General features: G+C 45.0%; 1 protein-coding gene across 4 annotated transcripts in view; it reads left to right on the top strand.

The window, feature by feature from the left end:
• The window catches only part of Camk1d (calcium/calmodulin dependent protein kinase ID), a 411,853-nt gene that overhangs the window by 237,503 nt on the left and 158,058 nt on the right, over positions 1-16,292 (top strand). Inside the window, exon 1 of one of the 4 annotated variants that reach the window (XM_038335315.1) lies at positions 12,500-12,519. The exons of the other annotated variants lie outside the window; for them this stretch is intronic. Coding sequence (XP_038191243.1) covers positions 12,509-12,519 — 11 coding nt within the window. The 5' untranslated portion in view covers positions 12,500-12,508. Of the gene's footprint in view, positions 1-12,499; positions 12,520-16,292 lie in introns of those variants that run through there. 4 annotated transcript variants of the gene reach the window in all.

Here is a 16,292-nt window from a genome sequence, read left to right as displayed (position 1 = left end):
ACTATTACTGATGAGTAAAAGGAAATGATAAAAATGATAAGCCAAAAATAGTCTTCAGGGAGGAGGACAGAGGAGAAGGATCTGTGGGAAGAGTGTATGCTGGCAGCACGAGCACTTGAGTTTGAATCCCCAGGCCTCCTCTGGTCTCCGCGAGTACATGCACAGGCATACACACCTACATACCTATAGTGTGAGCACAGGTGGGTGTGTGCAGATGGGTGCACACACACACGCCCCCCCCCCCCACACACACAGTAATTTTTCTGGAATGCATTCTATAACCTTTTTTTCTCTTGAATAACTGTTAGACACTAGGGATAGCTGCTTTATTTTCCTGACCAAACTGTTCCTTCTTTTTTGTTGCAGTGTGTGGCTATGTTTGTTTTCTGGGTTGTAGGGACCATCTGGGCTTCCTCACCTGCTCCCCTTACCTCAAGGCCTACCTGAATAAGTGAAACAGAGAAGCCTTAACCTTTTGGATTTTTCTACTTTCTTTTCCTAACAAAATTGTTTATCTCCTTATTAGCGTAAGTGAGAGAGATGGGGGACAGCAAGCAATGCCCAAAGATTCTTCCAAATGAGTATGCCTTTGACATTAAAATCCACTTTGTCTCCTTTTTTTGTGAAAAAACAGATTATTTGGTGTCTTAATGCATCATTAAAATGACTATTTCCTTACCAAGACTGAGACCTCGAAGCTGGAAACTTCCGTTACTTTCTCCCCAGAAGCTGGTTTGTCTGGGCTGTTGGCCCTCTGCCTGCGCAGCCTGTTTCCGGCTTCCCTACAGACTTCCTGCTAAGGTGACTGGCCCTAGGCTCTCGGCAGCCTTGGCTGTGGAGCTGGCAGACTGTCAGTGGCAGGAATGGGTGAGGCATTCCTGAGTTTCGGAAGGGGCTCCCGGCTTTCCCTCCTGAATTATACATTCTCTTCGTTGGCAGTGCAAAGCTCTGATTTCTGTCTTGTGTTGCTTCACTGAGAAAATGTCTTTTGATATTATTTTTTAATAAGCTATTGCCATTTAATATTAATTTTACATTAATATTCCTGTAAGGCTATGCAAGAAGCATACCTTCTTCATCTTTGAAGGAATGGAAATTGATGTCAGCAGCCCACATAGACATTTCTTATGTTAGTAATAGATTTTTTTAAAAAATTATTTATTGTGATTCTATGTGGGGGGGGCATGTGTGTCAAATTCAGTTTCTGTGTAGTTTATTTTATAGTTCCTGGGAGTCTAACTTGGATCATCAGGCTTCCATACCTTTAGCTGTTGAGGAATAGATTTCCAGTACTCAGAAATCTACGTCGGAGTGGAAGGTTGGATGACCTTACAGACGGGTGACCCCGACTTCCTCTTCGCCCCGCCATTGCTGTTCTCCCAGCGTCCAGTCTTTATCATTTGCCTCAGATCTTGTAGGATCACTCCAAGGTTCATCCCCCGCTTGCCTTGTTCCTTTATAAGATGCATTTAAATTTTTTCAGCGCTCTTTATTTAACAGGACCAGCTATCTATCGGCCACTATTTTTAGTCAAGATTAATAGCAATGACATTCATTACTGAGCCATCACTTCTAATTCCGTTTCTAAACGCAGATATTAAATGTTGTTTGTGTTTGTAGATAGAGAACAGCGGGGAAGACTGTGAACCTCTTCACTTGTTGCCTCATCTGGGCCTGTAAAGATGTGTTTGACTGTAGGCAATGATGTTCAGGTTGGCTTGAACAATAAGTGCGGTTCGTTGGCTGTTCTGTCTCATTGCTCAGAGGCCTGCGGTGGGGCTTGCCTTTGGTTTGTCTGAGGAAAACAACATTGTAACCCAGACTTGGCTGCTGCCATTTGTTCTCTGCTCACCACACTTCCCTTCTATTGTGGGCTTTTTCCTGTGGTCACAAGGTGACCACCAGTGACTTCTATAACCACGACTTCCTTATTCAAGGCCTGAACCTAATACCCAAGTCTCAGACAGGAATGGGAATAGCTCTCCTTCATCGCACCAATTGTGTGCCAGTGATGTGATCCCTCAATAGGAAGATGCAAAGGAAGGGTTGAACGGTCAGTGGGAGACAGTCTTGTGTCCACCATCTACCTTAAAATGCTAAGGAATCAAAATTAGTAAGGGAATACTCATCTTTCTAGCTTTACCCTGTAGCTGCTTTACTTAAATTCTTTTTAGACTAATTTCTGTAATTCCTCATACATAATCTATTTTTTACTTAAAAATAAAACATTATTAAGTAGAAGCTTCTATTTAGTATCCTCCTCTAAACAGAAAAAATTCCCATGGGAAGAATTACTTTAATTTTTTATTTATTTTTTTGTATTTTATTTTATTTTTTTTCTCATTTTTTTTTATTAAAAATTTCCATCTCCTCCCCTCCTCCTCCCCCTTCCTTCCCCTCCCTTCCACCCATACCCCCACTCCGCCCCTCTCCAAGCCAAAGAGCCATCAGGGTTCCCTTCACTATGTTAAGTCCGAGGTCCTCCCAGCTCCCCCTAAGTCCAGGAAGGTGAGCAACCAAACTGACAAGGCTCACAGTGAGCCCGTCCATGCTATAGAGGTCATGTTCATTGCCGTTGTCCTTGGTTTCTCAGTCCTCCTCCACCATCAGCCACATTCAGAGAGTCCGGTTTGGTCCCCTGTTCCATCAGTCCCATTCCAACTGGACTTGGTGGTCTCCTGTTAGATCTGTCCCACCGTCTCAATGGGTACACGCACTCCTCACGGTCCTGACTTCCTTGCTCATGATCTCCCTCCTTTAATTTTTTATTTTATGTATGTAAATGTTTTGTCTGCATGCCTGTCTGTGTATCATGTGTGTTCCTGGTGACCATGGAGATCAGAGGAGGTTGTCAGATTCCCTGGAACTAGAGTTACTGACAATTGTGAACTGCCATGTAGGTGCTGGGGACCAAACCCTGGGTCTTCTTTCTGTAAGAGGAACACATGCTCCTAACTTCTGAGCCATTTCTTATGTAGAAATTGTACAAAATCTCAAGTCTTTGGATGGGAGGTGATTACCCCAAAATCAAACATTCTTATAATTGGCTTTTAAAAGATTTTTCCCTCTGAAAATTAGAATTGTGGTTTCCTGAAATGCCCATGAACAGTCTGAGTATGGCTTTGTTTGATGGGTTGTGCTTTCCCTGCCTGACTTGCATCTCTCACTGGATCACAGTCGCAAGTAAAGTAGGAATGTGAAAAACTTTTATAATGTAACTTATATTATCATACTATTTCAGAAACAGCAAAGCTCCTTTGTCTGGAAAAATATTTCTGTCTTAAAGAAACGTGGAGAATTGCACCCATGATTTCATTGCAGCATCTCAGAGCCATTAACACTATAGACAGTGATGTCCCCAATAAAGGAACAAGTTGTGGCTCTGAAGCCAGTTGTGTCACATGGCTACGCATGAGGCTGTGGCAGGTGATCAGCCTCCCGAATATCAGTTTTCAAAAAAAAAAAAAAAAAGTAATAGGCTCCTCCCCTAGTTCTCAGCTTTTCAAGTTAAGTATTGAAGGAAATATGATTTGCCCATGTCCCACATATCCTAATGTTAATGACCTTAATCCAGGAAACCAGGGCTGAACAAAAAAAAAGATGCAAAACCTGACAACATTGAAAAGTGCTGCCCTGTTACTTCACAAGTGCCTTTTAGTTGCCAGGTCAGATTCTGTGGTTTCAGAAGCACAGCAATGTTATACATTATTATACACAGTTTCCTGGAAGTGTGCATAGGAGGTAAAAATGTGGCGGTGTGTAGTGGCCCTCCTCTTTATTCTCAACACTTGGGAGGCAGAGGCAGGCTGCCCTACGAGCTTGAGGCTACACAGTTACAAGTTAGCCTACATTAGTTAGTTACAATGTAGTCTACATAGTGAGTTCCAGGCCAGCCAGGACTACATAGTGAGACCTACTTCTGAATAAATAAAAATTAATTAATTAAATAAAACTGTATAGAATCTGTATATATAACTATATGTGTCGAGGGAATGGGGCTGGCTTTTACTTGGGCAGGATTTGCTTCGTGTTCCAGAATATTCCATTAGACCTGGATCAGAGGACTCCTGCTTTAAGGCATTCTGTCCTGTCTCTGTACCGCTGTGTTCTTTTTTGTGAAGTGAGATATCTGTGGTTTGAGGACACAGGTCAAGAAGACCTTCTTATCCAGTACTTGTCTTCTCCTTTGGCCCTAGAAATTGCTCTCCAGTGACTTCCAGTGAGTTTCTGTAGGTCGGTATGGGATTCCTTCTGAGCTAGTCCTCCAGAATGTTGACAGAACCTTGGACAGCTGAAGCCTGAGGCAGTTTGTGTGCAGAATGTAGATGGAGTTTAGAAGAACAGGCCAAGGTTCTGAACACCCAGGAAAAAGACAAAGCATTAGCTCAGCTGCATGTGGTGGTGCACACCCAAGAGCATGGTGGTACACACTCATTTGCATAGTGGTGCACACCCATGAGCATAGTGTTACACACCCACGAGCACGGTGGTACATACTCATTTGCAAGGTGGTGCATACTCCTGAACACAGTGGTATATACACATGTGCATGGTGGCACACACCCATGTGCACGGTGGCACACACCCATGAGCATGGAGGTACACACCCATGAATATGGTGGTACACACCCATGTGCATGGTGGTACACACCCATGTGCACGGTGGCACACACCCACGAGCATGGAGGTACACACCCATAAATATGGTGGTACACATCCATGTGCATGGTGGTACACACCCATGTGCATGGTGGCACACACCCATGAGCATGGTGGTACACACCCATGAATACGGTGTTACACACCCATGAGCACAATGGTGCACACCCATGAATACGGTGGTACACACCTATGAGCACACTACTCAGGCAGCTGAGCCCAGAGCGTTGTGAGTTCCAGGCCATTGTGGGCTGAAGTCCAGTTGTATTGGCTGAGTCTACTACCCATACCACAATCTTGTGGTGCTTCGTTTGATGGTTTGTTGTTTTGATTTTCTTTATTAGGAAAGTGTTTCTTGGGGGTTTGGCTTTAGTAAGTTCTCAGAGGTAGAACACATGCTTATCAGTTGCGAGGCTCAGGACTAAATACCCAGCATTGAAAAAAAGGTGGGGTGTTCTTTTTTAATTTATGGGGGTGTTTTCTTCAGACAAATAAAGAATTTATATTCTAAGCCCTTTGTCATCATGACCAGCTGAGTGCTAGTAGTTTTCCCATCTCAATAGAGATGGCCTTGATTGGTTATTGGGCCCCAGATGTGCTTAGCCATCTGAATCCCCAGAGATCTAAATTCCATGATTCCCACAGTCCACCTGCCCAGCTATGGAGCTTTGGAAGGCTAAGAGCTGAAAGTGTGTGGTCTTCACAGTGCCACTCTGCGTCTCTCCGCTCATTTGAGTGTGGGGTCCCCTCTGCCCGAGGACCACTGTGTTACTCTGCTTTCCCTTCTACCTGTAAATGGAATTAGTTCTGACCAGGTGACATTTTGTATAGTGGGTATTTCTTAAAGCGTGTGCTTTGCCAGGTTTTCATTGCACTCCATGACCACCATTGCTTGATCTTCATGCGGAGTTACTACTAGACTCCAAGTGAGTGATTGCTGAGCAAAGAAAGTATGGGTAGTCATGTTTCTGGAAAGAGGAGAGGGTTGGGTAAAGAATGACCAGGGGCATTGTCCTCGAGGAGCCATTGGTGACTTCTGGTTAGATGAGAGCATCTCTGCATTATCAGAAGTTCTCTCAAGTGGGTGGCACATTTCTGTCCAAAATGTTGGGTGTTGGGGTTGGAGAGAGAGCTCAGTTATGCCTGAGGACCTGAGTTCCAGCTGCAGAGCCCATGCAGAAAAGCCGGGGATGGTGGTGCATGCTTGTAATGCCAGCACTGGGGAAGCAGAGATGGGCAGATCCCCTAGGACTTACTGGCCTGTCACCCTTGCCTAAGTGGTGAGTTTAAAGTCACTAAGAGAGTTTGTTTCAAACAGAAGGTGGAGAGCAACTGAGGAAGACAAAGTTGATCCCTGACCTTCTTGCACATGTGGGCATGCCCCTCCCCTCTGTGTACCTGCTTGCACCCACACAAGAACATGCAATCACACACACACACACAGACATGCATACATATACCTGCTTGCACCCACACAAGAGCATGCAATCTCACACATACACACACATGCATACATATACCTGCTTGCACCCACACAAGAACATGCAATCACACACACACACATGCATACATATACCTGCTTGCACCCACACAAGAACATGCAATCACACACACACATACACACACACAAATGCATACATACATGAATTCACATGTGTGTTTGATGCTGGTGAAGGTAAGGAAGTCTTGACCTATATTCTGTGTTTCCTGAAGGTGGTTACAGACTTTCAGTCCTCGATATCCTCCTTCTGGAGATGGATGGCTGCTCTGAAGAAAGGAAGCCCAGATAGTGGCAGGCAGTTATTCTTTCTCACCATCCACTTTTCCTTCAGAGGGAGGAAGCCCTGGCGGAGTTGGGAACTGATGTTCTGCAGAGCTCCCAATCTCGCCATCATTGCCTGTTAAGAGCGCGTGAGTCAGCCTCGTTCTCCAAGGAAATCTAGATATTTACACTGCAGTCAATTTGACTTTCTCCACTTGCTCATGATGAAAGAGGAACGTGTAAATGAACTGTCTGCTGGGAAATTAAAAGTAGTGAGGTAAAATTCCATGCTTCGAGTCACACCATGAGTGGGAGAGAGCAAATCAGGACTCCAACCAAGTGTGGCTTACAGGGATCTGTTTCCCGTGGTTCAGTTAAGTCTTCCCGTGACAGAAAGCCCTATGCTTTCCTCTCCCTGGTTCCTGCATATCGCTTCTCAGTTCTTTTCATATAAAACCTGAAGGTGAACTTGGCAAACCTCAGAGTAGGCTGCCATCTTCCCGGGCTTTCTCTGCTTCAGTCTTGACACACAAACCACCACCAGCTCCCTTCCACTCCCCTCCCAAGCTCTTCCCCTTCTCTCTGTGCCTGGCTCCCTGGCCAAAGCCCAGAACACAGGATGTCACTGGACACAGAGGAAGACACCGAACCATACTGAGCCAGGTTGTGTTTCCATGTTCCCATGCTGTCTTGTGATATCTACATACACCTGTGTTTCTGAACTGGCCTGGGAGCCACCTGGCGCTGTGTTCTCATCTTGCCTTCTTCACTGCTTGGCCCCATGTCTGGACTCTCTTGCCATTTTCGGAAGGCTGGGTCTGAGAGCTTTACTTAAGCTCTCTGCATATCCCATGCTGTGATGCTCCGCAGTAAACTCTAAGAGGGAGATGGTGAGAAGCACAGGCCTGCTTGCCCTGCCCACCTGCTCCCTCCACCTGCCCCAGGCTGAAGTGTGATCAGGAACTCCCTGTGCCCTCATCCCTCTTCCCCTGTGACGCGGGACATCTGAGTGCTGTCTTAGGAAACACAACCCCACTGGGCCTAGTCATTCAATAGATATTTTGTCTCTAGATATAAGATCCACAAGCATGCAATCTCCCTTTCCAAGGATACAAAGAAAAAAAAACCCATAAGCAGGAAAAAAACAAAAGCAAAAGAACACTGGATGGTTTGTTTACCTCCGCATCCCAAACCGCCAGTCTACAGTTCACAGATTTTCTTCCCCCTTAAGCATCTTGACTGAACCATCACCATTTTGAGACCTCCCCTGACTCCCCGACTTTCCCTGATGAACCCATAGTAATATGGTGATTTCAGAGGTGACCTGGGTTTTCAGGGGGCTCTTTTCTGGATTGTTTCTGCTTCTGACCCTTCAGATATGCTTGGCATCCTACCTTGTTCTCCGTCTGCAGTAGAGTAGGCAGTGCTGGCTACTCCAGCCTTCCGTGTGAGACTGTAAGTGCTGGGAAATTTCCATTCGTGTATATTTGTATATTTGTGTGTGTTGGCATCTCCTTGCCTCTTCTCTGTCCTCATTGTTGCGTGGCTGCCTTCTTACTATTGTTGGGTTCTAATGAAACCCTAATGTGTGTTTGGAGGTCAGGGGTTAACGTCATGTGTCTTTCTCTATTGCTCTTATGTTAAATTTTTTTAATGTTATTTATTATGTATACAATGTTCTGCCAGCATGTACACCTGCAGGTCAGACGAGGGACCCAGATCTCATAGATGGTGTGAGTCACCTTGTGGTTGCTGGGACTTGAAATCAGGACCTCTGGAAGAGCAGTCAGTGCTCTTAACCTCTGAGCCATCTCTCCAGCCCTCTATGCTAATTTTTGAGGCGGGGGTTTTCACTGAACCTCGAGCTCTCTGGTTCAGCTAGGCTGATTGGCTGGTGAGCTCTGGTTATCCACCTGCCTCTAATTCTCCAGTTAATGCATGCTGCCATGCCCCAAGTTTTACTTGAGTCCTGGGGATCTGAACTCAGGTCCTTGTGCTTGTACGGCAAGCACTTTATCCGTTGAGCCATCTCCCCAGCCCCGAAGACAATGTTTTTGAGAGTGGAGGCAGGAATTGCCTTTGTATTGAAACATCTCAGTAATAACTGTCTTCTCAAGGTCAAGTGTGGTGGATAATTTTTTTATTGAATTTCTGAATAGCTTTATTATACCTTCTCTTTTCCCTCTACTTTTGTGTCCTTTGCTGTCTTCGGTGTTTCGTAGTAGCCTGTTTTATTGTTTGTGGTGCTAAGAATCAAACCCAGACTCTTGCCCGAGCTAGACCAACATCCTACCATGGAGCCCTGGTAGCAGAACATTTTTTAAAGCTGTTGAGTTGAGCCCAGCACAGAGACAGGGAAGTATACTGTTATTGGTGTGAATCTTTGTCTTCTGTGTCTAACGTTGTCTGCGGTAAGTTCTGCCAGTGAGGACAGTCGATATGGTGGCTGTCTCACGGTGTCCATGACTGATATCTGTTGTAGGTTTGTGCACCGAGTTTTCTAGGATATTTGAGAAACCAAAGGTCTCAGAAGAAGGGGACAGGAAGACACTGGTCAAAGTGACCTTAATGATGCTCAGGAGACAGACCCCTCTGCTGTGAAAAGACGGTGTCGCCGTTCCCAGTAGGCTGTCTGTGACCTCAGCGTGGCCCAGACCCCCTTGGGTTTTGTCTTGCAGACTGTGACCACCTGGGTGTGTCAGCTGTTCTGCTGCACAGTGGAATAGTGACTGTCACAGTCTCCTTGCCTGTTCCAGGAATGCCATTGTCAGGGTTCCATATGCCTCCTCTTTCCTCTTGGAACTATTGAGTTCTGAATTTTTCTTGAAACTCTGAAATCTCTGTCTCTGTCTCTCTGCCTCTCTGCCTCTCTGTTTCTGTCTCTGTCTCTGTCTCTGTCTCTGTCTCTGTCTCTCTCTCTCTCTCTCTCTCTGTGTGTGTGTGTGTGTGTGTGCGCGCAGGTTCATATGGAATGCAGAACAGAGAGAGGGCTTTGTTTTTTTTTTGTTGTTTCTCAGTCACTCATCCACTTTGCTTTTTGACACAGGGCTTCTGCTTGCCTTGATATTTCAAGCAGGCTAGGCGGGCTGGGTTGGCCTGTTTCTGTTTCCCTGGTGATGGGAACATGGGTTGCCATACCTGTTTTGTTCTTTTTTTTTAATGTATACTCTGGAAATTGAACTCATAGCTTTAAGCTTGCAAAGCAAGTACCCTACCAACTGAGCTGTCTTCTTGGCACTGAACCCCTGAAATTTCTAGAAACCTGGGTTGACAGCAACTAGTTGATTTACACAGCCCATTTGGAGTGTCGTGGGTATGTTGGAAGCAGTGCTCAAGCGTTCCATGAGCTACTTCTCACAAGCTGACATCCTTTGAATCTTGGTCTATTATTAGGAGGACACCATAAAAGTGTAAACTCAGAACTGCTTCAGCACACTCAGTCATCCTGCAACAGGGGTGCCAAGAGGCGAGGTCTGTAACACGCTCCCTTTTGAAAAGTCAGGGACAAAGCAAAACATGTTTCTAATCATGCCCCTAATCTCAGCTCCGGAGAAACATGCTGCTGCTTCTCAAGAAGAAAGAGCAGAGACTTGTGCTTCTTGTACTCACATGCTGGAAACGATGAGAAAATCAGATACGAGATTAAAAGCAAACACAGAGCTAATCACAAACACCCTCATGAAGACCTGACATGCAATTGCTTGAAAGAAGGTTTTCATTCATTAGAATGTGCCAGGTTCCCGGCAGCCTGGTCTGACCCAGACAGACTGTGTGACAGCATTGATTACCAAAATGCAAAAGTCAAAGAACAGTGGGTCCTGTAACTTGTGTGTGGGCACATTCCTCGAACTCTAAGGTCTGTCACGATGGAGCGTTAGTCTCTTAAGTCTGCAAGGCCACAGACACGAGGCAGTCGTTAAAAGCAGACTCCCCTCTGCTCTGTTTTTCTTCGTCTCCATCTTTTTATTTGACAGTTTGCTAACTACTCTCTAAATAAATGTCACCGTACTCCATCTGCTTTGCCAAGAGGCCTAGGTCCATACTCCTCGGGTCCCAGCTGCCTTGCATCTTGTGTGAACAGAGGCAGCAGTCCAGGGCCGCCTCTTCCCTTCTCAGGCCACCTGGGTCTCCGTGGCACTGTGGAAGTTCCTGCCTCCTGCCAGGGCATGCGACTGAGACTGGCATCCTCCTGGGGCTTGGGAAACCAGGAATCCTTGATGTGGTGTGGTCAGCACAGAGAAAGCACAGAGCATGGGGGAGGACCCAAAGAGGAAACAATGATTTTTCCCAAAGCAATGTTTTGACCCTTTCGGCCATGTAGGTGTGCAGAGAAGAGTGGGGGAAGGGAAGCTGGGTGAACTCGAGTCTCCAGGATGAGATGAGTGACTGACATTACAATCCAGGCTTTCGTGCTGGGTCCATGTCATCAGCAGTATTCCGTACAGGAGTGACTGCTACATTCACATTTAAATATCCACGGTGAACCTGGAACCAACTTAGAAGGTGCCTTTAAACGTCACTTGTTCACATCAACAAAGCTAGTAAATCCACGTTAGGGGAGTGCCTCTATTCAAAGAACACCAGACACCTTAATGTCCTCTAAGTCTCCAGGTGTCTGTCCTCATGTTCAAAGCGCATCTATTATCCTTCCACAAAGGTACCAAAAAGGAAACGATATTCTCATAAAGGTGCTAGTCTTAACAAGCTTTCCTAAGAGATATTACAAAGAAATGTTACAGGCGGCCGGGGCGAACTTGTCAACGTTTACACACTCTTCTGGAGAGGAGTAATGAGTGAATCACGTGGCCTTGACCCTCTGTCCTCAGGATGCCCCGAATCTTACAATTAGCACAAGATCTATTGTCAGGGAAATCTGTCCCCCTAGGCTAACTTTATAGAGGCCACTAAACCTGTGCAGTCACCAGTCATCTAAACATCTGAATTCCTTCTCGGTAGCCTAGCAACTGACCAGTTTCTGTACACTTGGTCGCCTGAGAAGCTTTCATAGACAAGTCGCTGCACACAGGGCTCATCCCAAGCCAATTAAATTAACAACTCCCGGAACAGGACTGGGTATTGGGGGGAGGGATTGTTTGCTATTTGGGGGATCTAACCCAGGGCTTTTGTGCATGTTAAGCTGCACCCCCGCCAGGTATCAGTATATTTGAAAACTTCTCAGATAGTTTTAATACACTCTTGATCTTGTGACCTGCCGCTGTTTTATCATGGGTAGTAACAGAAAGGGGAACGAAACTGACAATCAAATATTCCAACTCTTTGTGAGCCAGTCCATCGGCTCTTTGAGTATCTGTAAGGTTTTATACCCGTAGGAATGAATAGGTTGTTTTCTTTTTCATTGAATTCTGTGAGCTAAATACTTTTTAAAAAAATCTAAATTTGGATCTAAATTATCTCTCCTTTGGATTAAAGACAACCAAATCCCAGCTAGCTATTCTGGAAGCTGTTTTCCACAGAAGCAAATCACTGAGCGTTTTTCTGTGGATTCAGGGCTGTGTGAAGGGCTATAGAAGGAGAAGTGGGTCATCCTTGTATGAATGACTTCCTGGTTCAGCACATCTGTCTAATTGATGAGCTTAACATGCAGAGGAGCTACTGAAGTGGGAGTTTATAACCAGGCTCCTGGGCAGCAAAGACATCCCGGGGAACTTGGACGCTCGGAGTCAAGCTTCATAAGTCTCCTATTTTTCTTAATGCACCTGACCTCGTTATCGCTTTAGCTTCATTGATTGGAAGCATTGGAAAGAGTCTTGGAGACTATCTTGTCTAGCAAAGTAATTTCAAGATAACAAAACCGAGACCTTGAGCGCTGATATAGCTACAGTGTAACCAAACAGAGACAGACCAAGCCCTCCAGTGCCCCTCCCCGAGTACCTACCAGCATGGGCTCCAGTCTGCCACACTGTGTACGAGAGCTGGCCGCTGCCTTCATCTGGTGAGTCTGTGCTGTACTGAGGATGTCTAGGATGCTCTTAAGAACAAGCTCAATTGTGAACAAGAGTTTTTATTCTTTATTTCTTTTTATTTGAGGCAGAGTCTCACATAGCCCAGGCTGGCCTTGGACTCCCTATGTCTACAAGGTAAACCTTAAACTTCTTATCTTCCTGAGCCCACCCACTAAGTGCTAGGATTACAGGCATATGTCCTCGAGCCTGGTTTTATTGGGGTCTGATTAAATCTGGAGCCTAGTGTGTACTTAGGGAAGCACTCCATCAACTGGGCCACTTTCCTAGGTCTTCTTTATTAACTTTGAACAATTCGAAGAAAAACTCATCTCACAACTTGAGAAAATCAACACATTTTACTTTACTTTTAAACAGTTACAACTATGGCAAAATTGATTTGTAAATTTAAGGTGTTTTATGACTATTTTAGGTACCCCGCTGGTAGGCCTCACTCTTTAGTCTCCTATTGATTATGGCTCCATCTGCTGGCAGCAAAGAGAAGTGATTTTTAAGATTTGAATTTTGAATTCTGGACAGTTCCTAGAGTGTTATATCAAATATATGTATGTATTAATATGTTATAAACCCATGTAAAGATGTTGGTAGGCAGTGGGGTAGTACAAGCATATATTTTTAGTGTTTATTTATAATTGAGGAAACCAAGTTAGAAAGTTAAAAGTCAGGACTTTTTTTTCAGTTAGCTGCATCAGGGCTGAGAATCAATATAATTTCTTGCATTTTGGGGGCAGTTTAACTTATTAGTATGTGATTCTTATTCTTTAACTTGATTTTACTTTATATTATGCATGTGGGTGTTTTGTGCCTGCATGTCATGTCTGTGCACCACTTGCTTGCCTGCTGCCCACAGAAGTCAAAAGAAGGGGCTGGAGAGATGGCTCAGAGGTTAAGAGCACTGGCTGTTCTTCCGGAGGTCCTGAGTTCAATTCCCAGCAACCACATGGTAGCTCACAACCATCTGTACTAAGATCTGGTGCCCTCCTCTGGTGTGCGGGCATACACTGAGGCGAGGCAGAATGTTGTATACATAATAAATAAATAAATCTTTTTAAAAAAAAAAGTCAAAAGAAGGCATCGGACTGGCTGAAACCAAAGTTACAGATGACCGTGAGCCACAGTGCGGGTGCAGGGAATGAAACACAAGTACCCTGGGAGAGCAGCTTTAACCGCTGAACCATGTCTTTGTGTGCAGCATTTTGAATATATTTGGTGTACTAGATGTTGGTGATCTTGATGGAGAATTTTTAAAAGCAGCTCTTTATAAAGTCGAGCAATATAACCATCTAGTAACCCGTTGCCCCTTGAGTTCAGGAAGAGAAGAGAGATCTAATGCCCAAAACTCCTCTGTGCACACTGAGGAGACAGGCTGGCACTGCCCTCGGGAGATGTGTGAACATGGTCACTTGGATCAATTTTCTGAATTCTGGGTTCAGACATACACTCTAGTTGAGGGGAAAGCCTAAAGGAGAACTCCTCTCCAGCGTTAACATTTTCGGGGATAACTCTTATTGATTGGATTCATACCTTGCTTCTTTTATCTACATATAAAGAGCACACAGCCACATACACATACACAGTGCAGTATGTGCCACAAGGTGCCCAACGTAATAATAGAAGAACTTGAAGGGCACAGAAGAGGTGAGAATTAAGGTCCGTGAGCCCTTTGGAATTATCAAAGGGTTCTCCATAGAGAGGAGTTTGGAAGGGTAATTCAGCATGAAGATATGGAGAAGATGATAGAGAAAAGGTGTGCGTGCACAGCGGGGCATGGTGTAGCGCAGGAGAACTGCCTGCCAGGGCCGAAGGTGTTAGTGAAGGATAGAAGACCCATGAACTGGTGAAGAGCAGGCCATGGGTGCCTTTCAGTCAGGGTGGTGACTTGGACTTCATGCTAGGCCACAAGGAGCCAGCACCAGAGTTCGAGGTAGGGACTCCGGTGGACTCTCCAGTGAGCGTGCTCCAGAGTGGGTGGGAATGCCTAGGAAGCGAGCCCCAGTGAGCATGCTCCAGAGTGGGTGGGAATGCCTAGGAAGCGAGCCCCAGTGAGCATGCTCCAGAGTGGGTGGGAATGCCTAGGAAGCGAGCCCCGGGAGGTGGTTATGAACAGGGAAGAGGAATCTATTGTGGACTGCTGTGTAAACGGAGAGATAACATCAGTGAAGCTGCCCAAGTTACAAGGCCAAGTTTGCTAGTTATCTGGCAAATATTTTGATGCCACCACTTTCTCTTCTGAAGGACAATATCCTGTTTTCTCAGGGTCATGATTTTCACTGTGTAGGTTGTTCAGCAGGTGGAAAAAAACCTTCTAATATAAGAAAGCAGGAAGTACAGGTTTTTTATTTTATTTTATTTTATTTTACTTTAAATCTGAGAAAACTGTAAGCCTTTACTACACAAACAGAAATGCTTACCTAGAACTAAGTATTGTCAGAATAGTCTTCAATTCCATGCCAGGGAGCCCTGCTTTTTGCGTGTGAATAAAATTTAGAGATAAATAAAATTAAAATCAAGAGCGGTGGGTGCTGAAGGACTCTGGCCTTTGCCTCAGAGTGTGGTTAAATTTACAGGAGAGAGACCAACTTTCCCGGACCTACCACCCTGAGAGGGTAGCCGAAGCTCAGTGCAGCTCCTTACAAGACTGCAATCCTTGTGAAGAGAGATGGTTTTGTGCTGGCTGGAGTAAGAGTGGACCCATAGGCTTAGACACCAGGGAGTGGCATTGCTTGAAAGGATTGTAAGGGTTAGGAGGTGTGGCTTTGTTGGAGAAGGTGTGACACTGGGAGTTGACTATGAGGTTTCAAAAGCCCACACCAGGCCGTCTTCTCTGTCTCTCTGTCTCTCTGTCTCTCTCTCTCTCTCTCTCTCTCTCTCTCTCTCCTCTCTCTCTCTCCTCTCTCTCTCTCTCTCTCTCTTTCTGTGTGTGTGTGTGTGTGTGTGTGTGTGTTTACTGATCAGAATGTAGCTCTCAGCTACTCCTGTAGCCTGCCTGGGTGCCACCATGCTCCCCACATGATGATAATGGACAAAACCTCTGAAACTATAAGCAAGCCCCAATTAAATGTTTTCTTTTATAAGAGTTGCTGTGGTCACTCTGTCTCTTCACAGCAATAGAACACTAACCTTACCTTTTCTAATAATATGCTTTGTTCCAGCTGATTCTTTCTGGGTATATTGCTTCCACCTTACCCACATGGCTTATTTAACTTGAGTAGAGAGCAAGGATGATACTAAGGGAAGAGATTTTGTTATGCTTTCCATTCTCTAGATTCTTTATAATTTGCTTTCACAGGTTTCTTCTTTCTTCAGGTCAATAGATCATGATAGAATGGAGAAACAAAGCAAAAAAAAAAAAAAAAAAAAGAACCAAACAGTACTTTCTCTTTTATCGTGTGTGTGTGTGTGTGTGTGTGTGTGTGTGTGTGTGTGTGTGTGTGTGTGTTACATCCCTCAACTATAATGAAATTCAAAACTTATGGCTTGTTGAACTGTGAAAAAGTAGGCTGGAGGGGAGATGTTGATATCAGGACATATGAGATTGTGTGCAAGCATGGCTGTCCTTTGGTCCTAATGTTCCCTCCAGCTTCAGGGCTTTGGAACAGGGCCTGTGTGTATGTTTGGCACTGTGGGGTTTTTTTTTCCTGAATTAATTTTAAAATGTTCTCTTGGCTTCTTCTGGGTTTTTTTGCTTGGCTTTTAGTTACAGTGTGGACAGACATCTGTTTCAATACCCATATGTTGTTTTCCCATTCAACTTTTTTTCTCTCTGCCTCGGTCTACCACCCTCTGAGCATCTCTTCTGCCTATTGTTTGAGGAGATGGAAACATTAATGTAGATGCATAAAGCATTTACCCTCAGCATATAGGTGGGCCAGCTAGTGCTTACTTGGGCT

Source organism: Arvicola amphibius, chromosome 6 (genome assembly GCF_903992535.2).
Source record: "Arvicola amphibius chromosome 6, mArvAmp1.2, whole genome shotgun sequence".
Lineage (NCBI taxonomy): Eukaryota > Metazoa > Chordata > Mammalia > Rodentia > Cricetidae > Arvicola > Arvicola amphibius.
The sequence above is the reverse complement of the archived record's forward strand: the minus strand, read 5'-3'. Positions and strand labels throughout refer to the sequence as shown.